This window comes from Apteryx mantelli, chromosome 1, assembly GCF_036417845.1.
Source record: "Apteryx mantelli isolate bAptMan1 chromosome 1, bAptMan1.hap1, whole genome shotgun sequence".
Taxonomy (NCBI): domain Eukaryota; kingdom Metazoa; phylum Chordata; class Aves; order Apterygiformes; family Apterygidae; genus Apteryx; species Apteryx mantelli.
Window position 1 is genome coordinate 122169341 of NC_089978.1, and position 24665 is coordinate 122194005.

Consider the following 24665-nt stretch of genomic DNA (forward strand, 5'->3'; position numbering starts at 1 on the left):
CATGCACACACACACACACACACACGCACACACACTTTCAAAACCCTTTATACACTATGATTATAGCTGCTGTTGAAATTATGCTGTAGCTCTGGAAAAGCTCATTCCAAACTATCTCAGTCACAGGCAGAAAGACAATGCTGAGAGTTGACAGAACGGTCAGAGAAATCATGAGATCCGTATACCAACCTTTACCAAGACCAGGACCTAAATAAGAACCATTCTGCATTGATTCAGATTAGAGCTGTTAATGTCACATGTCACTACAAGTTATTAGTGTACAAGAGTAACAGCTCCCTCCCTTCTCTCCAGAAATACCGATTTTACTACATCTTACTGCTTGAAATTAGGATTTGACCAAGCTTACGATGCAAAGTCAGTCTGTCTCCTAAAACCAAGTTGCCATGATCAGAAGTATTACTCATCTAAACTTGACAAATCTGACTTTCTCCCCATGCATATCTGACTTTTCCAGACAGACAGAGGTTGCATCTAATGAAAAACTGCCACTACGCTGAACAGCATATTCATGTCTAAATGCTGCCTGTCCTAGCTATTGTGTTTATATGGCAATTTAAATTCCAAAGTTTACAAAATAAAACATTTATGTGGCTTGATGCCTTTTTAAAGAAGCTATTTGAAACTGTTCAAATCTGTGGAATGAAACAGGCTTAGGGGAGATAGAATAGGGCAAGTAAATTGGTCAAAGGTACAAAGTAGAGGCATTTATCACCTAGGTTTTAGCTCTGCACTCATGGTGAGACTTCTATACGTATAATCACCAAGTAAGTGAGTCTTATTTTGTTATGTAGACTTCTGAAGAAAGGTATTTTACAAAGACTTAATGTCACAAATGTAAATTAGGTAAGGAAAATAGTGCATGACAAATCATCTATAATGCCACTGAAGCCAAATGGGTTGTTCAAAACAGCACGGAGAACAAGGTCAAGATGTTCCCTTCTCTTGCCCTATTAAGAAATAAAAATATAGGCTACTCCTTATCATTATTCTACTTCCTGTACTTTGAGAGATGAGAAAGCAGTCAAACTTCAGAAGACAGATATCACATTGTACATCGTCAATACATTACACTACAAGATCAATGACTATTTAATTAATTTCACATTCACTTTAGTACCATAAATCATAAAGAACTTGATATCAATACAATGATCTGGTCTGTGGCCTTCATTTCAATTAAACTGAATTATTTTAATACTTAATACTTTATTTTAAAATGGTAAGATGCTTTCTTCTTTTTAAATTTCCAGTAAAATAAAATCTGGTTTCCAAGACTTGACAGTGTTTCCCTCAGTTCACATTCATTACATTTGGCTACTCAGATATACCAGTACACTGCTTAGAAATGCAGATTCAAGTGTAATAAAAATTAGTTTATGAAAAAGGATGCATACTCTTTTAGGAGATTCTTTTTAAAATTAGCCTGCATATACTTTTAAAAAAATCATGAAAATAGCATGATGAAAAGACAAGATTTGTACAGCAGACTTGAATGATTAAAAACTCTTGATTTGTGAGATGCTTTTGTATTTAGTGCCATATGATTCAGTTCATATTTCTAATTGAATGTCATATGCTGTAACTATCCACTAGCTGCCCTCAGAGTTGTGGAGTTTGTCGGGGGCGGGAAAGAAGAGGAGGGTAAATCACTGATAACAACTCCTATTCCAACAGGAATTCCTAATTAGAAAGTAGAGCTAACATCATGGCATATGGCATCACACATCAAAACATTAGTTCACAAGCAGCAAATGCTTCATAACATAGACTTTGTCATGAATATGGTTCCAACATTCTCTCCCAGTTATTGATTCATCAAATTACTGAAACAAGTATTATGGTCTCCCTAATGCTTACCTGTATTTTCAGACTTATAGCTGCCCTTTGCCAACTCAGAGCAGATGTCAGGGCTTTTTGCACTGGCTGCCAGTCAAGGGAATCAGCAAAATAGAGAACAGCTTTTTTATTTCACACTCACACTACTTCTAGAACAGGGGTGGTTACAAACAGCACAAGAATTCTTCTGCCAGGGACCACTGTCAAAACACAAATGAGAGGCAAAAAGAACACTGCTCTTAAAAGAAATTCACAATTTCTGAGAAGTGCTGGCACTTGAGACTCCTGCCGGACTTTAACTGTGATTCCTGCTGGTGGTCCCACCCTCACAATACAAAGACTGACCTTATTCAACAGCTGAGAGAAATCTTTCACAGGCTTAACACATCAGAACCAAACACAGAAGGAACTAAATAACAATGTGTATGAACAAACCCCTCTTCCATAGAATTGGGTTTCAAATGCTTGAATCTAAAGTCCTAAATTTTAGTCACAGAAAACTTGGTAGGTGAAGAGCCTCTTGCAGGACAATGTATTGATTGCTTCAGAAGTTCAAGAAAAGACATGTCACCTCCATTTCTGTTCCTGGAGACTAGGAAAAGTGAAGCAGAACAAGGGGAGGGGAGAAAAAAAAAAGAGAGAGAGAGAGAGAGAACTGACATCTCCATGATGCAGTCAATTTTATTGAAGTTATAATCCTAAAAAAACAAAAACAAAAACTTTTAGTGAAGTTAAGGGCCAAATAATTTGTGTGCATGTTTATGTGTGTGTGTACTGTACAGATATCTGAAAAGAAGAATCGTGCAGAGAAGGAAGTTCCACATCACCCAAACATTAACATCTGCTTTTGCAAACTCTCTAGATAGGCAGCCTGCATATCATTAAACAGCACACACTGCTTTCCCTGCATTCTCAGTTCTCACTCTTTCCCGTCTCAATTATTGCTTCCTATACATATATGGAGTTTGAAGCCTAGTCCTTTGCCTTTGCTCCCAGCATCCTACCCTACTTGCACTTGCAAGTTGCATTGATGGAGCAAGAATGTTTCTCAGAAAAAACTGCTGGAAATCTTTGTGTATCACAGCGTAGAAGATGACTTTAAAATGTCATGTGCATAAAAGTTAAAAAGTTAATAAGGAAAGTGAAACATGTATAAAGATAAAGGGACAGACTAAAAAAACACCTGCATCCAGAAGAATGGGAGCTGACATTGAAAGACTTAAGTCAGAATTAGACTCACATTTACCAAGCTCTTTGATCCCTTGCTAAGTTCTGAATTCATCTTCATACCACTAGATTTTAAGAACACCCGTAAAGGGGAATGTATAGCTATTTTTGAGAGTCAAAAGATGCTATCATGGGGAAAAGGGAAACACGTGATATGTGATATCTTTTATGTTAATAAAATCTTTTATGTTAATAAAATGTTTTATGTTAATAAAATGTTTTATGTTCACTCCCCTCCCATCCACAGAAAAGCCTCCTCATCCACAAAATCAGAAACCTAAAAACTGTTCAAAGAATGCCAAAAAAGCCACGTTCTATAGTCAAGAGGACTCAGTCAAAACCTGGATGGAGAGATGAGTGAATGGCTGGATATAATACATGCTATATTGTATAATATGTTATACATTGTGGTCTGCCATCCAGTCCTATTACAACTGTGATCATATCACCCTTTTGCCTCTGTCAATTTGGGTAAAAATTTAATTCAGGAATTCAGGAAGCTTAATTAACTACTTGTTTTAAGGATTTTCTCTTCAGCATTCCAGAAACAATCTAAAACTGTGCATCTGTCAAACTGTGACCAAAAGCACCTGAAAATTAATTCATTGAACAAACTCATTATACACCAAAACTGTCAGAATTTATTTATATTTATACACAGAAGGCTGCATACAGAATTAACTGCATGTAACTTTGCACATCAAGCATTTGCATTTTCAACTACTTATCAGGCAAAAGGGTCAGTGTATCATGTCTATAAAGTTGGCTGCATTTGTGTGATCTTGAGAGAAAAAAGAGCACAGAGAGCTTCTACTATATTCGTAAAAATACAGAAAAAGAACTCTTAGAGTTTTGCTTTACATTGTAATACTTTTGACCAGGATTCTGTATTCATTCTACCCATTAAAATATCTGCTAAATCTTGGAAAGGAGTAATTAACAAAAGTACAGATGAAATTTACTAGCAGGAAAAAGTTTTTCAATGGAACAGGTTATCCGATAGTTTCTTTATATTATTTGAACCACAGAGAAATGTATTTTACATAAAGGCTTGTAGATACAGAACGATGCAAAGTGTTTATAAAGCTGCTGCTAAACTTTTAAAAGCATAGTGTTTTAAAGCTAAAAGTCAGAGCTGATGGAAAGATTTATGTTATCAACTTCATCCAGTTTTATGTGGACCATATAACTGCAGCTACAACTTTGGGCAGGCATTACTCAACAGGATTCAGCAAGCGCTGTGTACCTTTCAGTCCCCCACCTATATCCTCCACCACTCCATTCTCATCCCACGATTAGTTTGCAGGTCCAGTAGAAGGACTAAGCAACCAGCCGGAGAGCAACATCACAACGATGCAACATAAAACTATCTATGGCTTGTGACGGAATTACAGAGGGCTGGTAGGGTAGGAGACATTACTCTGAGACCAACCCATCGTTCATTCTTCACCTTTCTGGACCCCTAGAAGCATGGACAACCCTTTGGAAAGCCAGGGATAGAAAGCACCATGTTGCCCTAAAGACTGCAGGACATGAAGCAAATATGGATTCTCTTCTACTAGTGTAACCAACAACAGGAAAAACTTATTTAATTTGTAAGCTGTATGGTTCTCTGTCAGCTTACAGCTTGCTCATACATAGTTATATATTTTAAAGTATGATTCCCCAGGAAAATGCAAATGCTCTGTATTTTCTCCAGTTTGAAACTTGGCTTTTGTTTTGAACCCCAGTATTTCAGATGGGGGATAGTACTATTCCTTTCTTCTTCCTCTTTGGGTATATTTTCCATTCTCTTTCCCTTCCATCCTACATTTTTCTTTCCCCTCCCCCCGCTTCCTGAATTTCCTCTCTGGCTGCCTCTCCTCAATTCTGTTTCCTTCTGCGCAACACTGTAGACATATCTCCCATTGCTGTCTGCTGTTTTCCCCCATACTATCCCACTTCTTTCAGAGCACAAAATGCAAAAGGTCACCAAAACAAGCTGTCTAATACTGAAAGAGTCCCCCAGTCAGTTAAACCCTGTATGATCTTTCTTGCATTATTCTTGGTTTACACAGTTCTAGAGATTTGTGGACACTGAAGTAAATCTTTAATCTAATTTTGGTTTTACGCAAATTCCATATTCCTTAAGTTATCCTGAGTTATTTCTAAGATGCTTCACTACTACTTTTTATTGGCCCATTCCCTCTCAAATAATACAATATGTCTTTATTATTTATTTTGACTTTTGGCACTCTTACTTTATTATCTTTTTAATATTGTCATTAACCATCCAATAAACTTTCCAGTCTCCCATTTTACTATAAATATACATACTGCATACACTATCCATCACTGATTGCTCGTTGCTCTTGTGTTTTCACCCCATCTTCACAACGAAGGCATTTATAGCTATTTTCAATCAATGATTTCTCTTCACTTTTTTCACCTGTCTTTTCTGTCCTTTTCAGCCATGACTTTATACCACTGACTGTCACTCACAAAATGTGCTGCTGAAATGTAACAATTTATATTTTTTTTTTCAGTTCATCACATTTACAAAACATTACTCATTTAGGTTAGAAGTGAAAAAAGATGACATTATAAAGGGAGACTTCTCTTTGTTATGTTCAGTGCAAGAACATTACTTGCATGAAGCTATATTCTATTCTTAGTTACAATACAAATCCAACGTGATTCTTACAAACTGAAATCAGTTCACAGGTAGGTCAGCAAGAACTTTAATATACTATACAACCTAGAGCTCTCTCCAGTCTTCATTTTGTCCAGTGATACACTTGTTAGGATAAAAGTGGTTCTGCCTTCTGATAAGAACCGAGTTTAGAAAATTCATCTGGGTAGTTGTTCTAGATATCCTTTTCCTTATTCCTCTTCCATTTTTCTAAATATAACTTTTCAACTCTTATAGATAGTTAATTCCCATCAGAATGCATTTAACAATGTCTGCTGCCATAATGGCTCTGATGTTCCTTGCTGGCCACAGAGCAGAGACCACTTAACATCATCTTGTCATCTGAAACATCCATGATGAAAAGTTTTCACTCATACTCATTAAGCCCCTGTTGGATACGTCCCACCTCCATTTCCAATACTTTACTCTTAGATCACTTTCTTCTGTATGATTAATAGCAGATATTGCTGAAGTTGTTGTTCTAGCAGAATTTTCAAATACTATTAGTACAATGGGAGTATTCAAAGCAGTTTTTACCAGGATGCAAAAAATGGTAAGCATATAGATAGCTAAACTGCTTCTCTTAAACAGTCACATGCTTAAGATTTTCAAAAGGATTATAATTATTAGGAATATAAACAGTGATTTTAAAAGATACATGGGCTTCCAAGGTGTTTTTTTTTTAATTCCATCAAAGTATTACAGTTTTAAACACAGAGATGTACATCCTGTGTGGGGTTATACATATCACTAGCCATTGCACTTCAAGAGACCACACCTCAGAAATGCAAAATCAAAGGAAGTCTGCCAGAAGTAATTCCTAAGTATGTGATAATTAGGGAAGCCGGGTTCATACAGATTTTTATCTGGTGCTTGGCTGACTTTATGTTTTGGGATGCCAAGCTTTATCTAAAGGCTTTCCCTGAGCTGGACTTCTATAAAGGCTCTACTCCATGTAGATACTCCAGTGGTTAATGAAGTGTACTTCAGCATGAGTGGGGCTGTTCAGTGGAATCCTAATTAAATCCTTTTTACCTGAAAGATGTAGGAATTCAATATCTTTGAGACCTAGGTCCCTCCATCAAATTTGGCTGAAATCGGCCACAGTTTTCAAAAGTAAATGAAATCCCTCCAGAATACAGAGTTTTGAGAACAAATATGGTTTATTTTCCACAGTCCATAGCAGAACATTGGAGAAAACCCTCTGCACTACTCCCACCCTATAGATACTCGAGGACACAAGGCCTGGCACTCCACTGTATTCAGTAAACTCCCAAACAATTGGTAGAATCTGGCTGCATGTGACAAGAGAGGCAACAGAGTAGAGCCAAAGCCTTCACTGGCATGAAACACAGGCAGGAAGATTGTTCCATTTTTAAAGCTTCCTGTAATCGCTACAGAGGAAAATTTAGTAGTAAAAAGATATGCTGAACAGAATGCTATCATTTGAAGTTGGTGTTTTTCTCCCCCCCCCCTTTTTTTTTTAATAAATACAAGGAACAGAAATTACAAGCAGACTGTTTCCTGTCTGTTTCTTCGGTCTTTCCCAGCTGTGTAACTTTTACTGAATTTGAATATGCAAAGAAAAGTAAAAAGATATGCAAGATTTTAATTCAAAATCTCTGTTTTACAGAAGAATGCAAAAGGAAGGTCTGAATCTGTATATTTAAATCAGTTTTTCTAAACAAGTCACAACCAGATGGAAAAAAGCCAGCACCCTAGTTACTGAATGAACTTGATTTTTTTTTTTTTTTTTTTTTTTTTTTTTTACACAAAACACACTGCAAAGCAGCCATGCAAAAACTTGTTTACATTCAGTCACAGCAGTGCTTTTAACTCAACTAGTGAACTAGGTTAAACAAACATTTGACCAGTGTTTGTAAATACCTCTAACATGCACCAGTTAAGATGCATATGGTTTAAAAAAAGTTTACTTCTAAAAATGCCAGAAACAATATACATTTTATATGCAACATAAAACAAGATGGCAGACATAATGCTGCAGTTTTGTGCATCAGTCATTGTAAAAGAGTCCAAGGACACACTTTCAGCTTAGATACTTCCTTATCGCTGCTGAATTCTTTTGTTTTTTAAAAGGACATAAATACCAACAGATTGTATATTCTTACCTCTTTTGTTTCACCTTACGCTTTCACCTTCTCTATGTAGACCTGCCACTCTTCAGTTAAAACACAACTCTCAGTCATATAAAACTGCTTTTTGTGCTCAGTCCTCAAAGTTGCCACATATCAACCTACATAACACAAATTGTAGACCTTCCATTTTGCATCTCTATTAATAAGTGGTTTAACCAAACATATGCTAACTCTATGAGCTCAGTGCTGCCCTCCACCTTAAAAATTAAGCCATTACACTAGTGCACTCACACAACTGTATTTTCAAGATCTAGTATGTCACATACCTATTAATACTTTCCTAGAAGCCTAAGAACACCAACACTCCATGCTTACTTCCTATTTCTAAACTCTTCTCCCTTTTCTCAGTTTCTGTTGCCATTTTATTTATCAATACTTTAAAATAAATGCTCAAACTTCTCAGGAACTGGGAAGAGAATTAGCCCACATTCCACCCTCTGCTAGAGCATGAGACAGACAATACAGTATCTTCTCTTAAATCAGTATGTAAATTAAAGATTTGACAATATTGAAGTCCAGCAACTTATTTGTTGCAAGGTCTGGGAATTGCTGTCCACCCATCCAATCCAAACCTCTGTGCTTTAACAGCCATTACCCCTATTCAGTCACACGTGTATCTTGGAGATACTTCCAGTTCCCAATCTACAAAATCATGCAAGATTTAAACAGTCCTAGCAAAACCGGTCATTTAGTAGAGGGCAAACTTCCACCTGGGCTGCACATTCATTTTGTGCACTGACTACTTCACCACCCTGCCTGTCCTTCATCCACATAGTACTCTTCTACTGATCCTTTTGATGTTCACCCCTCTGGATGTTTTCATTGTAAGAGGATGTTCTAATCTGAAAATCATTTACTTCTTAATAGATGCTGTTGAATTACTGTGCCAGCAGGAGGGGCACAACTCAGCTTCTTCTCTAAACATTCCTTCAGGCTAAAGCACTTCTATTAAGCGCTCTACAGTTCAAACATTTATTACCGAGTTTCAGAGTAAAATCAAATTAACATCAGGGATACATTATATTTATTAATAAAGTGTCATAAAAATATTAGCGAAAGTTGAACAGGTAACACAAGGATATCAGGAAATATAAATGCTCAAGTTCCAGTAGCAATGTTTTCTTTGTCAGGTTACGTATCCCATAAGTTGGATGGAATGCATTGCACATTAATGTATCAAACTAGGTCAGGAAGCAAATTAACTTCTGAAGTTCTGGTTGTCATTTTAATTTTGCATTAGCATAAGTGAATACTGGAAAAGCAAGAATCCTGTTTGTTTGAACTTCTAGAAAGTATTTGCACAGAGGTTCAAGAAGGCAGTTTTGAAGAGATGACAGCTACAAAAACCACTGAATCAATCCTTACAACATGAAGGAAGGAGCAGGAGTTGGAGGGAGGCTGAGTTCTGCCTTTCCTCTGCAATATGAAGGTTCTTGTGGCATCTTTATTCCTTACTGTCCCATGGAGAAAGAAGTTCCAATTCTTCCAGACGGAAGGCAGCAGGAATAGCTCCACAAGCAGTTTAAACCAGGGTTGCTTTCTACAGACTTCAACCCAGATTATTCATCTGCCTTCACACCCAACACCTCTCTCCACAAGCCTGCTTCTACTGTTTAATGCCATTCTACGCTCAGTTCTCATCTTCACTTCAGTTCAGCTGCCTCCATTACTTCCTTATCCCTCTTCTTCTGTGCCCTATTCACTTTCAGAAAATGTTTGTCTTGAGAAAAAAAAAAAAAAGCCACTCAAATCAAACAGGAATTGTTCTTAAAATCAAAAAAAACCCACTCCTACCACTGAATCTTATAAAAACAACATCTCCCCTTCAAGCAGAAAACATGAGTTTAAGATTTTTGGCTACCATGGAAAAAGCTCTTCAGATTGGCAGAGAAAAAGCCTAGAAAACTTTCAGATTCTAGACAAACATGTCTCCCACTATAAGAGGTTTTGGGAAACATGCTAGTAGAGGACAAGACTTTTCATTTTCAGGAGTTGTGGAGAAGTAGGCCATACCATGCAGTTCCCTTCTCCTTCTACAAAATAATAAATCTTCCAGGACCCAAATCTCCACTTGTCAAGTCCCTGGGTGGTAAAGGGTATATAAAATGAAAGTTAATGCTGCTTCAGAACTGTTTCTAGTCTGAAATATCTCATCAATTACATAGACAAAGCACCTACACTCTTACTTCATCCTCTTGGATCTTTTCTACCCTCCTAGTAGGGTGTTTCTGTATATTCATCTCTTCCAGTTAAGGAAGCTACCATGGTGATATGGATGGCATTGTAACGAGTAATATTGCTGAGCACCAAGACAGGGCACAAAAGCACACAACATGAGGAAGCAGGGCTTGTTTAGTTAGTCTGGCAGAGGAAGCTAAGAAGTGATCTAATAGCAGACTACAATAATTTAAAGGGGGTTCAAAAAGGCAGCATAGCCAAATTCTCCCAGTAGTGGTAGATGGTATAAAAAGAGACAACAGCCACAAACCATGTCTTGAGAGGTTCAGATTAGATACTGGGAAAAATTTTATCCACTAGGAAGACTGTGCAGCACTGAAACAGGCTGCCCACAGAGCCTATGGTATCTTCATCCTTAGGGGCTTCCTCGATTCAGCTACACAAAGCCATGGTTGACCTGACCTAACGTTAGCAGTAATCCTACTTAGAGCAGGAGATTGGATGGACTAAGATGACCTCCAGGCAACTCTTCTAAACAACTTTTCAGTGATTTCTCTGATGACCTACATCTCTGAAACCAAGACACATTTCAGTATCAAGGAAGAGTTTAAGAAGCGGTTCTGAGGGAAAAGTAGGTTCTAATTTATACCTTTCTGCAGCCTGATCCGTAATCTACATTAGCATTATCAGCATCTCCCACCAGCAATAATTTTAAAGGAACATTAGAATTTGAAGCAAGTTAAGTCATCACACATTAGCAATTTTTTGTCAGTATCAGTGAAGCTTAAACAGGCCCTATTTAAAGGGGTGTTGGTTAAAATCTATTTGTAGTGCTCTAAGATAAGCAGCTGGTGAAGGATACAAAGACAATTCCTGCCATTCCGTGGCTTTTCTACACAGAAGGCAGCATACATGAGCGCTCACATCTAATTTAGAAACTAAGCTTCAGCAGTACAGCTACTATAAATAGCAAATATCCTGTAGATTTAAAAAGTTTACTGTGGTTTTAGGGTTTTTTTATTTGGTTTCAAAACAAAGAGAACATACACAGAGCAATTCCAATTTTTTTCCCTAGAGTCTGACTAAAATCAATTATCAGTCCCTTGAGGAAAGATGGTATTGACTGCCCCTACTCATCTAACACAACAGCACACAAATCACACAGCAGCGCAGAACCCATCCATACAAACATGTGCTAATAGACAACTAACAATCATTCTGTATGCCTTAATTTTCCTATTGGGTCTTTGAAAAATCAACAATTTCCAACAGGTGGAAATGCAGTTCTAGTCTGAGAGGCATCAAGGAACAGCAGTTAGGAAGGGAAAACTAACACAGATGAAAGGACCAAATGTCACACTGTAAAACTCAGATTTCATCACCATATTACGCATCAGATAGCATCTATACACACTGCAAAGAGCCCTTAACCCCAGCATATCCTTCACATAACTCAATCACAGATTAAAAGCAGAACATAAGTATGAAACATGCATTTCACCATGACACCTTCCACTTCAAGGCCAAGCGAGCACATTGCAAACTGCAAGACAGGCTGTTTGCTATGTTTTGAAGCGGGGCTACATATCTGAGGGGAACCAAAGCAGCTGCTTAACTGGCCACGGCAAACCTAACGAAGCGGGAGGCAAAAGGTGCGGGCCATCAGCTCGTGCGCTCCCAGCGCCTGTGGGGGCGAGTTTCACTCGCAGGCACCGCCCGCCCCCGGCGAGCGCAGCGAGCGGCGGGGGGCCGCGCTGAAGGAACAGCGCCACCTGCCGAGCCGCCCCCGCAGCTCCCGGCGCCGCCGCCGCCACGGCACGGCGAGCCGGGCCGGGCCGGGCCGGGCCGGGCGCGGCGCAGGGGCGGGGGGAGAGGGGAGACTGGCGGCCGCGGCCGGCTCCCTGACGGCCGTGCTGTGCCTGCTGAACGCGTGCCTCTTCTTCGGTTCTGTCCTATGGGGGCTTTTTTTTTTTTTTTCCGAAGATACCTTAATAGAAGTGCAAAGTGATACCGGAAAAAATGTTCCAGCCCCATAAACAGTCTTTAACCCTTCCCCAAGCCAGACCCTGGCAAAAATGAAAATACAGATCCTTCAGCCTGCGAGAGGGACTTCCCCAGGACTGGTCGGGCAGGGCTGTGAGGGATTCTCGGAGGGGAGCAGTGACGCTGACCAAAGGCACCTTGCGATATTCCTGCTCAAATATACCAGCCGAACCGAAAGTGCATGGACTAATTTTCACGACAGTCCTCCCTTAAGAGCTCCCCTGCCACCAAAGAAACCCGTCAGGCATTTCCTAACGGACCCCACCGCCGATAAAATGCTTTGAACCCAGCCGGCAACCCGATGAAGAGCTCCTACGGCCCACGCCCAGGAAACGCCGCCGCCTCCTCCCACCCTAAGGGGAGACCCAGAGAGAGCACAAGTGCGACCGTGGGGTTAAAAGAAGACAAAAAAAAACAGGGGCGCAAGAGGAAGAACTGACCAAAGCTGGAGGAGGTGCCAGCAGGGAGTAAGTGCGAGGGAGGCCACGCCTTTGCTAGGGCTGTAAGCTGCACTGTGGGACACGGCGCGGCTGACTTGGGCGCACGTGGGCACGCGTAACGGTCAGCGCTCCAACGGCCGCCGCTCGCGCGGGCGGGGCCCACCCCTCCGCTCCATTCATTCATTCGCGAGCTAACGGCCCGCCGGCTCGGCCAGGGCGCCGGCTCCGCGCGGTTTTCGACCCCGAGGCGCAAAGGCTCCCTGCTGTCGCCGACAGCCCCCTCGGGCACGGCGCCCTGGGCACCGGCCCACAACCCTTGTAACAAGTTACACTGCTTATGTGCAGAAAATACACTTTCAAGATACCAAAAGCTTTTTTTTTTTTTTAATGTTTTCAAAAGGCTCTAATTAATAGGCAGGTTTGGAAAAACCATATTGGGGAAGTTACTGTGCTAAATTATCAAATGAATTAACATCGAGAATCCTCAGGTGGTTTTCACAAACAATTTGGGGACGGGGGGGGGGGGAACGAAGCAACATGTGGGGGTCTTCCTGCCTAGCCACTAACCACTGCGTTCTCAGCTTCATCATTTCAACATAAGAGCCAGCAAGTAATTAGTGCATTTATACATCTCTTTTTCAGTACCTTTTAAAAAAAGAGCAATTTAAATTTTCTTGCCATAAAATACCATTTTACACAGATGATCATTTTGCATTTAAAATATTTTCAGAAAACTGAAAAAAATTTCCTGTAATAAGTCACTGACAGAGCTATTTGGACTGTAAAAATTAATGCACAATCACAGCAGTGCTATCAGGTGAAAATGTTTATTGGCATTTTTAAATGGAGATTATAGTCAGCATTCTTGTGGCCTTAATGTTGTAAAAGCATTCTTAAAAATCAATTGTGGTGTGCCCCTATGACAAATGATACAGTATTTCATGCAAGTTAATTTTACTGTATTTTCCTCATTTTATTCTATTTTATGCACATAAATTCAGCACAAGAGAAAATGGGCAAAATTATAAAATAAGCATTTCCTTACAAAGGGAAAAATATCTAATGATGACCAGGCCCATTTGAGAGAACTCACAAATGGCCTCTGTTTATGCTGACAGGGCTGACAGAAATAAAATTCTGCCCATGAGGGAAATGATGCTGTTTCTCAGCTTCAAAAGTTAAAAAGAAAAATTGGAAGCTGGAGTATCTGCAGTTCCAGCTCTAAATAAAATCTTTATTTATGTCTTGGAATACAAGCCAAAAATTGCATTTTTTTGAAACCACAGAAAACTGATACCCAACCTTCAACAACCTATTACCAGTCAGTAAAATGACCGATTATGAGGCTAATTAAATAGGGTTGTTTTTTCCTTATTCCCATTATAAAAAAAATGGAACAAGGGCATTGCACTTATTGTATATTTAGCTGTTTTTTCTGTAGTAGTATTTTTCTTTAAATCAGAAAACTCATAGTTTAAAGTAACATGGTAAAAAGGCTAGTTTCAAAAGAAAAGAAGAAAGAAAATTTTTTTCCTCCAAAAATGATCACCCTAGAATAAAAAATGAGCATACTTTTTAGTTTATGTCAAGTTAAAAGCTATTTTTAAATGTACCAAAACACGGTATCATTATGATCATATTGCATTTTTCAAACAAAAGGAACATAGATTAGAATTATCAAAACAACACATCTGAAGAATGTTCCAGTGCTCCACATTTTAAAAAGGCATTTCTTTCTGGTAATAGTGACTAATTATTTATAACAAGAGCCAGTCAAATATAATTTTGAAATAATATACATTATCTCAATTTTTTTCAATATATTTCCCCCATTTGCTTAGTCAATTTCACCTAAATTTTCAGATTTAAACTTCCCTTTTAAATGCATATTTAATGAAAGCAGCTGAAGAGAGTGTACAAACCAACCAAAAGGCACAGCTGAAGTACACCACAAATCACACACTATCCTTGGATACTTGCACACTGCTTCCAATGACAGCAACAAAACATTCATACTATATTCAGAAAGTAGGCCCAAATGATGCTGCCAGTTTTAGTTTTCACATAACTAAAATAATCATCTTGCATATAACGATCATCTTGCACTAAAAGTCTCACATATCAGAAAGGGGAAAAAAATATATAATACAAAGTATTTTTCATCATGTTCTGATTTAGTGTAAAGGAAGCACCCACAGACTTAAGAAAGCCTTCATATTCTGATTTAGGGCTCTGACAATGTGAATATATTTTATTTCAAAACAGCAGATTTTTAAGTGTCTCTATGCAAAGCAAAAGTCATTCACTTCACAGTAATAAAAAATACATTCAAATAGTTTTTGTCTACTCAGAGCAAAGCAAAAAGTCTGCGAAGGAGAAATAGCATACATGCTTGATTACAGCATTGAGCTAAAAGGAAAACTGTTAGTGAAAGGAAGAAATTATGAAAACTATAGTAGAAGTGGTCTTATTTACTCACAGTCTCTTTCATTAATTCAAAGAAAGTAAAAACAAATTAAAAGGAATATACTATCTATATGTCCCCAAAACAACTATCTTAGTGGAAAAAAGTAAATCATAGAGTATATTAATCAAAAAATTTATTTTCTCAGTCAGCTATTCAGTGTAAAAAACAACAAAGATTGTGATTCATAAAAGCAGAATCTCAAGTGGTTATTTTGACATTCAGTCGCCAAAATAGTCTCCTTACATTTCAGACCTGATACACAAGTCCTGAAAGCTACCGTGACAGTAGAAAATATATAAGGTTGAAAGGAGACCAGACCTCAAGCAAAGCATAGATAAATCTTGGTTTTAATGGAATGTACTATCTTTAAGAAGTACTAAGGAAATTCCACTGCTAATGAATAGGAAAAATAGTATATAACATACTATAATACACGTTTTCGTTTGGGAGAGGGGAAAAAAATTGTACTTCAGTTTTTAATTTTATATGGTTATTTTTCAGTTTTAATCTTTTGTCTTACGGTAACCATTTGATATTGTTTGTTTCATTTTGAAACATGATAAGTGTTTTAATAAAAATTTCACAATAGCCTGGTGATTTTGGTAATATCCCTCTTTTCAAAAATGGTGTTACTCGTAAGTTGACAAGATAGCTTTGGCGTGTAGGGACAGAAAATGAATACAGACTAAGATGTCAATCAGTTAACTTAAAAAAAAACAAACAAACTACATTTAGGTTGTGCATGAGCTCATTCATTACCATTGTATTTGTTGACCAATTTCAAGTTTGACTGAAGGCTGAGATGTCCTGCAGTTCTACAGCAGTGTGAAAACAGAAACCTGTGCAGGGAAGAGAAACTCCCAGTGTGCCCAGCTGAGGTGAAGGCTGAAGCATGATACCATGAAATCCACTGGCATAACAACCAACTGCAAGAAAAGCTTCAATCGGAGCATGCAATTAACCACAAGATGCAAAGCTGTAGGAAAACAAACCTCATTATTTCCAGTGCTCATAGAAATACTTATTAATCTTGAAAAATTCTTTCAAAACAAACAGAAAAACTTCTAGTTCCCACTGAATACAGATTCTTGGAGCAGTTTACTTGAGCATACCATAGTAAATAGCCCCTCTCCAAACATATATATATATATATTTTTTTAATCACAGGTAAATATGAGTAAGTTCCTCTCTCTCTGCATCTTGTTATGAATATCCAAACATATATTTTATTCAGACTCTTCTTCAGTCACTTTGTCCCTGGTATTCTACAAAAAAAAAAAAAAAAAAAAAAAAAAAAAAAAAAAAAGGCCAGAAAGTTTCTACAGTGCCGTGTTAGCAGACTATTGAAAGCAGAACAAATTTAGCTAGGGAGACTGTCATTTTCATGGGTGGACAGTAATACATTCTAACATGATAAACTATTTTCAGGCTTTTGAAATATAAAAAGGAAAACTTTTCCTCCTTCTCACTATGATTTTGGATTTTAACCCAATTTGTGTTGATGGAAAAATTCTCATTAACCTCAGTCATGCATGCTCAGACCTTCCCAGCACAAACTTTTACAGAAGCAAAGAATGTTACCCTTCTCTCATACCTGGAAAACAGTTTCCATTACTGAGATGGTCAACTTGCTTTGTCCAAATGATCATGAGTGAGAACTAAGAATAAACAAAGTTACTCATGACAGATTTTCAAAGCACTTCAGTGTACAGTCAGCAGCTCAACTATGTGCCCTGAATCTTAAGGTACTGAGCACCCTCAGCTTTCAAAGAGATCAAATGGATCTGAAGAAATTCAGGGACCTAGAAAACTGCTCTCATGATCAAGACAATATCTTTATTTCCCAGCCAATCTTTTAAAATTTGGCCCACAGTTTAGTAACTTTGATCATGTACAGGACATTTTTTTCCCCACAATTATCTATTACATGAGAATAATAAATGCCAGGGTATTCTTTTCTCTAGCTACAAGCAGAGACAAGATAAATATGATTTCTCTTTACTTTTCTACCAGCCACACAACAAATAGAAAAAAGCACCCAACAAATCTCAACTCCATAAATATGGGTGATAAACATTAAAAGATCCAGTCACAACTTATGCAACTGGAGAACGCTGCACCACAGTTATGTCAAAGATATTTTATTGAAAATTCCCCAAACCCATTGAGCTAGGGTCAAATTTCAAACATCTTTCAAAAAAAAAAAATGCTGAAACCAATACAACTACTTGCATGAATATGCAGAGCAGGATTTAGACTCTACTCTTTTTGTCCTGTATGAATTATCCATCACATTTCTATTGTATATTATTAAAGTGACTTGCTTTTTTTATCCTCCCAACCCCCACATCTGTGCTGCTGTAATTTACGTGAATTGCAGTTAATGATCACTTGCGTTATGCTTAATCAGCATATCAATAATATACTCTGCACAGACTAAGTAGCTCTTCTTTCTTTCCCCTTTAATGAAACCTATAGAAATGGAACTGGTATTTGACTGATTGGCATTACAAAAAGGTTGCCTAGGCAGGTGCTGGAGATGGTAGTACAGGATACAGGCCTTGTGGTTGCTGCCAATCATGCTCAAGCATCAGGAAAGCCAGCTATTATATTTTTAATTCAGTTCCTTAGCTATCTAGAAGGGCCAATGTTTTGTACTTAAGGGATTTTAATGAGCTTGACCAGATCAGCATTACTGACGCCAAGATTGTGGCTGTGTGGGATGGTTCGAGGAGAGATCACATTCTTACAGGGTGATATTATTAACCACGGTCTAAAACACTGCCATCACAGTGTTTTTATGTGGGACACAGAAATCTTTGAATACAAATGAGCTATAAATCTGAACATGAATATTCAGGAATTCTGGAAAGCTGTTATTATAAATGCCCAAGTCAAGTCAGACTTAAAAAAGAAAGAAAAAAAAAAAGAATAAAGAATAACCACTAAATGCCAAAAATGACAGCCAGCTTGGGTCATTTTGCCAGAAGTCAACCAGCTTCATATATAGCTCAGGTAAAATGATTTAACCTAGTAACAGGTTTAGATACTTCATCTAAATTAATTTTTAGAAATTTGTAAGTTGCCCTCCTCAGCACATTGGCATTTATGGCTTCAGATGAGAACACTGCTGGATTTTGGAGAAGAATTGGCACAACACCAATATTCTCATTTGCGAATCACAGCCTCAAGTGTGTCTCTATTAGCTTTACCTTGTAAATCATCACTGTGCTGTTAGCAATCTTTCAATATGATGCGACATCTTTATTACAATGTTTTTCCACTGAAGTTTAAGTTCATATTTTAGTTTGCTTGGAGGCAGATGCAGCCATATTTACCAGGTTTAATTAATAGAATATAAATAAAGGGCTGTGAAAGGAATGCATCTCTTTCCTATGTTGTTTGAGGTGCCTATTATTATATCTTTTCACAGCAAAAATTATATCAGATAGGATGTTATTTTACTTTACACTCATGTTTCAATATTTAAGCTTAAAATTTCACAGTACTTTGAAGGTTACAGTTTATTGTCCAAGTTCTCTTACAGAACTGCTCACAATGCAGGATCTAAATTAATTTACTACCGTGTGATTTTTACGTAAAAATTTCATTAACATGCAAAGACATCAGTCCAATTCTATGGTTTACTTTAGCTTTAATATCCATGGATATTACAGTAAGTAAGAACAGCATGCACAGACACACACAGATGAGATGTGTTGGGTTTACCTAACACAGACTTGCAAAAGCTAATAAAATTGCTTTGAGAGATCTGGGGGCCTTTTCTGCTGGGGTAATGTAGCACATCTGTTTTTCTTATAGCCCCCAAGATACCCTGTATCGTTCCCTACCAACTGCTTTAGGCATCCAAGGCAAGAGAGGCACAGCTGCAGAAAGCAAAGCAGTAGATCTGCACAGCTGCAGGGAGATGAACAGAGGAGTAGAGTAAAGCAAAGCAGAAGAGGCTGCGAGAGAAAAAAAAGGCTTTGCAAAACAAAATCAAAAAATGCAACTGGAGACAAAAAAAACTGATGAGCTAGAAATTACTGGAGAGTTCCCTCTTGGACATCCTGTTTATAAAGGTTTCTTATTGGGAAAAGTCAGCAGGAACAGCCACTAGAAAGAAACATGAACTCTCTTCCCACCTCTTCCCCATGAGAAGGGAACAATTTGTTCACAAACACAGAGAGAGATCTATGTACAAATTCAAAAAAATAAACCAAACAGTAATCCTTAAATACTTCTAAACACCTGCATAACACTTATTATCAATAAGGCACTACTTCAAATATTAACAACTAAATCCCATAAGGCAGAGATGCAAAGTACTGTTATCACTAATCTCTGTAAAAGTGATAAAGGTGAATCAGCTTGTCCAAAGCTGCTGAAGGATCAAGAAGTAATACCTGACAACATTCAAAATTCAAAAAGCATTAGATCTGGAAAAAATAGCAGTTGCTAGGCTAGAGAAGCTCCTAGCCCTCATCAAGACCAGGGACGTTTCCCAAGGAAGCAGAAGTGGCAGCAGGAGCTGGCAGAGGTTTACTCATGGGATAGGAGACACAGGCAGAGATAGACACACAAAAACTGCGAGCAACTGTCATCCCAAAGGTAGTGCAATAAAATAAGACTACCGTAGGGGAAGGAAACAAAGTATCATCTAAGGGGAGGCACACGTGACAGGGCAGCGAGAGGAGCTGCCACAAGTACTTGAGCTCCTTGTTTCAAGAAGGCACAGACTTCTCCAAGGGTGAGGGGAGCTCCTGACGTTGGGGCTTTTTCATTCGGGGGCAGAATACAAGCAGTGGGGTTCTCCTTCCATTTCAGTGCTACACAATGTAGAAAGAGCAAGCAATGAGGGGTTGTTCCTACGCACAAACACACGCATATATTCTACGGAGGGACAAGGAGTTGGGGAGTGATCAGATACCTATCAGTGCCACTGGATGGCTATACCCTGATATTAAGTTGGCAAAAATCTGAAAAAGAGGCAGACCAGTAGCAAACGATATGTAAAAATGTGGAGTTGGCAAGTACAAAAGCAGAGACCCTCTAAGACTAAACTTTTACTTATCCAAATAGAATGTTCAGTTTCATTTGATCTGGAAACAAGATAAATACAAAAAAAACTCCCTCAAGAGAATTATTTAGACATTTCTCTAATAACATTTTAACTCAGAAATAAAAATATCTGCACAATTCAGCACAAAAGTTGTCAAATGAGTACTTACATCACCTGCTTACGTATGTCCACAAATTTTTTCATCTTCCACTATTTTCATCTGAATAAATTATCAAGTAATACTACGAAATAGGTTGATATCTTTTAGAAATACACATTGTGATAGCAGAAGGAACAGTACTTATTGACAATTTTTTATTCAGTGCACCTCTTCCTTTCATTTTCTCCAATAAGAGTGATCTCTTCATGGGGATTGCATGCAGCGCAATGTATATTCTAAAGAAAAGGCACCATAGCTATATAAGCCATATATTTCAAGTTTAGAACAGACTATTTTTGAAGCTCCAAAGAGCCACAGCTATTACACAGTGTTCCCTGAAGAGGAAACAATGGTTAAATAGCACATTGGTCTGTAGCAGCACTCTTCCATTTCACAGTCTAGTGAACTCACCCCATGTGATGGGTAGGAGATCCAGCCCAGCTCCCCTTGAATTGCTTTTGAATCCAGCAGATTAACTACAAAAGAAGACAAAACGAAGAGGAATGAGTTTCATTTGCCTCTGTCCAGTTAACCTCAGTTAGCCCGTACTAAAAGATGTGTTTATTTGGGGCCTTGTAAAGCAGTTGATTTGTTCAGGTGGCCTGGCAGATAGCTACAAAAAAGAAAAAGACAAATGAAAGGGATCATCTTGTTTATGTTAAAACATTATATGAACAGCAGACACAGGAACTTTTTAAAACAAAAAAGTGACAAAAGTAAACAATGTATCTCCATCCAAATTAATTACAGCAGGGGGTGAAAACAGAGCCGCTCTATCAGCTGCATAAACTACAGCGTTTTCCCCTTGGACGCCTGATATTTGGGTCAACACATCTAACTACATAGGTGAGATCTGAATATTTTAATCATTATTTCATTAAGGCCTGTATTTGGCATATATAATTTTCTTTGAATACAAGAATAAATAATGAATTCCGATTAAAGTCATTCCTTTAGTTCTTTCTTCTTTCTGATCTAGTATGTTCTCAAATTGCCTTGTAGTAGAGAACTGTTTTCTAAACGTTCCTGCAATGTTAGATACAAAAAGTAATTATTTACAATGTTACAAAATTCAGATATAGCAACTTAAAGAGGGCCATCAATTCATAGCTAATCTAATCATTATCATACCAATTTTCAGAGGAAAAAGGAAGATTTTATTTGTAAACAGTTTGACATAGACATTTTCTAGTCAATTAAATCACAGTGCTTTTATATCCATTTTAAAACATTACATATAAACAAACACATTAAAGGATATTCTTCTTGGTATTTACTTATGTTTTTAACATGTGCAAAAATAAATTCTGTTCCTTATCCTGGCCATTTTACGTAGCAGCTACAAGTGCTTAATCACAAAGTTCCCTAACAAACAATTTATGTATTAACATGAAACTGAACAGGTGAATTGGTACAAAGAATCATAGTCTCTACAAAAGTACAAGTCAGTGAAGTATTAGTACGCAGCATGACAACAGTATATTTCAAGACTGCATGGCTTCATGTACCTTCAATATTTATTATTTGCAATTTAGATTTACTTTCTTTGCCTTTTTTTTCCCCTAAATATGGAAATTGCAGTGAGAAAAGAAATAAATCCTGTCACATGCAAGGGAATTTTAACACCTCAGTATGATGGATCTATTAGAGATGGCCACTGCAACAGTCTAAGCAGCTTCAGCTTCTATTTGTAAGCCTGAAGGGTTGTCACTGTTCCCAGGACCAGATGGTCTGGGTATTGGTGCTCAGAGAAAATAGAAGAATAGAACTACGAAGGGAAAAATTAGGGAAATTATCTATAAATCTGCTAAGTAGAGCTATTTGTATTAATTTGGCATTCTCCTGTACTTGCTGTTTAATTTTGGACATCACTTAAAAATAGAGCTACCAAGGCACTTTTTCCTGTTATTGGAATGTACAGGAAGAAAGACAGTGCAGAAAAGCAGGTTTACAGTATCAGAAATTAGACAACAGACAAGATTATAAACAACCATACATATACACCTGTGACTCTGTGTGTGTACATGTACATATGTTGTGCATGTGTGCACATGCAGTGCTATACTGCAATGAATGAGCTATTCTTCTATCTGTGGAAGGAAAAATAATTCCCCCTGCAGTTACATACCATTTTAAAAGAAAAACAACAATATTTTCAATTTTTACCTCCATCAATGAATAAACAGACCAAAATATCTTTGCTAATCTTACGGAAAGAACATAATCCAGGATTCCACATTTCTTCAGCTCTGATATTATTGATAATTAAATTCTCAATCATCTACACACAAAAAAAGTCCTTTACTGAGTGCATAGGGCCCTAGGCAGACTATTCTGAAGTAAGGCTTGCATCTATAATAGGAAGGACTAATAAAAATTCAAAAGTTTACTTTTTGCTTTTGTGACTACAAATTCCCATAGATTATGGATCTCCTGGATAAGACAGATATATCTGTTGTGCATTTGCAGTACATGGCGGTGAAGGAAGCCTGACTTCTGAGGTAAATTCATTGGCAGTAAGTTACCAAGGCAAATCACTCAGGAGTAAACTTGAGTTTTTATTTATATATATTTTTACACACACACACACACACTTTAAGAGCAAGCTTTGTGAAAACATGCTTGCAGCCACTCTAAAATTTATAAATTCAGTCCAAATTCAGTCTCATCTGGAAAAAAAAACAGGGAATACATTCACAACCTGGTGGTACTCTCCTTCTCCCCACTTACTGAACAGCCTAGAAGTTAGTGTGATCTAGAGTCATGATCACTGTCCAGGTCTCTCATATACCTCAGTTACGTCAACCCTGTATAACCTATCTCTCAGAGAAGGTCTCAGTTCACAGGTTACAGAGTATACCTATGGAAAGTACCCACAGGCATTAGGATAGGGCTATTTCACCGACCATGAGGGGCAGTTAAAGACTCAGTGGCAGCCAGGCATCCTGCACCACTGTGGGTACCCCAGGCACCAGGCCAGGGAGCCAGTCTCCCTGCCTTGCCACCCTGTCTCACAGATATTTTACAGAGACAGAGTAGCTCTGGTAGATCTGCCTCAATCTCTCCTGCTGAAGCTACTCCACTTGCGTTACAATACACTGGGATCAAATCCGTGACAGTAAAAACAATTTTTCAGCAGAGGGAAGACTCTCCGTGCCTAGCACGTTTCTTTCAGACACATACCATATCCCTTCCTAGATAGCCCTATAACTCCACACAAATAAAGTTCCATGTTGTTGCATAATTTGTCCTCTCCTCCTCCCATTATTGTAATACCAGTATTCATGTATATAAGAGCATTCACAACTCATACTGGCCTTTTAACTGGACAGACTGAACAAATTACAGAACAGGAGCTTAATAAAATTAAATTCTTACCAGCAACATTTTCATTATACAACTATGCTATGCAACATAAATGCAATAAAGGTTGAGCTTTTTCCTCTATGTGCTTCCTTTCTCCTTCATTCCACCTTCCTTATCTCCCTTATCACCTTCAAACAGGAGCCACTGGGCAAATTACTCTATCATGTTCATAGATGTTTCACTACAGTTTAAAAATACTTAGTAAAAGAGAAATTCACACTGACTATGGTAGGCTTGTAGTTCAAATGCGAGTCAGAGCATCCAAACCAGATACCTAAAAAGGGTGGTATGAATATTCCCATTCATGACAAAAAGTAAGGTAAAAACTATTTTCCAGACCTGTAACTTTATTAATAAGGAGTTTTGTGCTAAACATATTGATCAGCTTTTGTACTGCACATGCTTCAACTTATTCTATCAGTTTTTATTTATTCCGGAAGGAGCAAAGGTTGCCATGTTAAGTAAACATTTCCTATTTACAACAAGATCAGAAAACCTAAAGTTCCCTCACCTATCTAGCCACACAGTTTTCACTGACTGTAAAGATCTCCAGTTACTCCTTTTGTGTGTATGTGTGAAATGCTGAGAGGCAAAAGAAAAGACCTAGAAAAAACACAAAACACACACACACCCAAAGAAAGAAACCATAAATATACTGACCACCTAGACAAAAGGAGTGTCTGTCGCTTTACCTTTCATCTTTATCATTTGCCTAAGAAGAATCATGTAATAGGCATGCAGGAACACACAGCAGAGTCCTTGACTGCTGGAATTGTTTATAATTCAAATGAAATTTGTACACAGAGTACTTTATCCCCTCTTAAGAAAAACCTTGAAAAGATTTATTTTCATGTACAATTCTTTCATAATGTCTAAAATGAAAAATATCTTTCCTTTTGGGTGGTCACATGAAAAAAAAAAACCCACCCCCCCCAAAAAGCTTCTATGATACTCATTTTTCCTTTGACTTGAAGAGAAAGTTGTATACCTCAATAAAGAACGAACAACTAATACAGAGTTTGTAGGCTGAAGTAGTCT

The 24665-nt window shown here is 37.9% G+C and overlaps 1 protein-coding gene across 1 annotated transcript in view; it reads right to left on the minus strand.

Annotated features, from left to right (window-relative positions):
- EPHA3 (EPH receptor A3) overlaps positions 1 to 24665 on the minus strand; it is a 239374-nt gene that overhangs the window by 197953 nt on the left and 16756 nt on the right. Inside the window, exon 2 of the mRNA XM_067300459.1 lies at positions 20673 to 20737. Within this exon, the coding sequence (XP_067156560.1) occupies positions 20673 to 20737 (65 nt within the window). The remainder of the gene's footprint in view (positions 1 to 20672; positions 20738 to 24665) is intronic.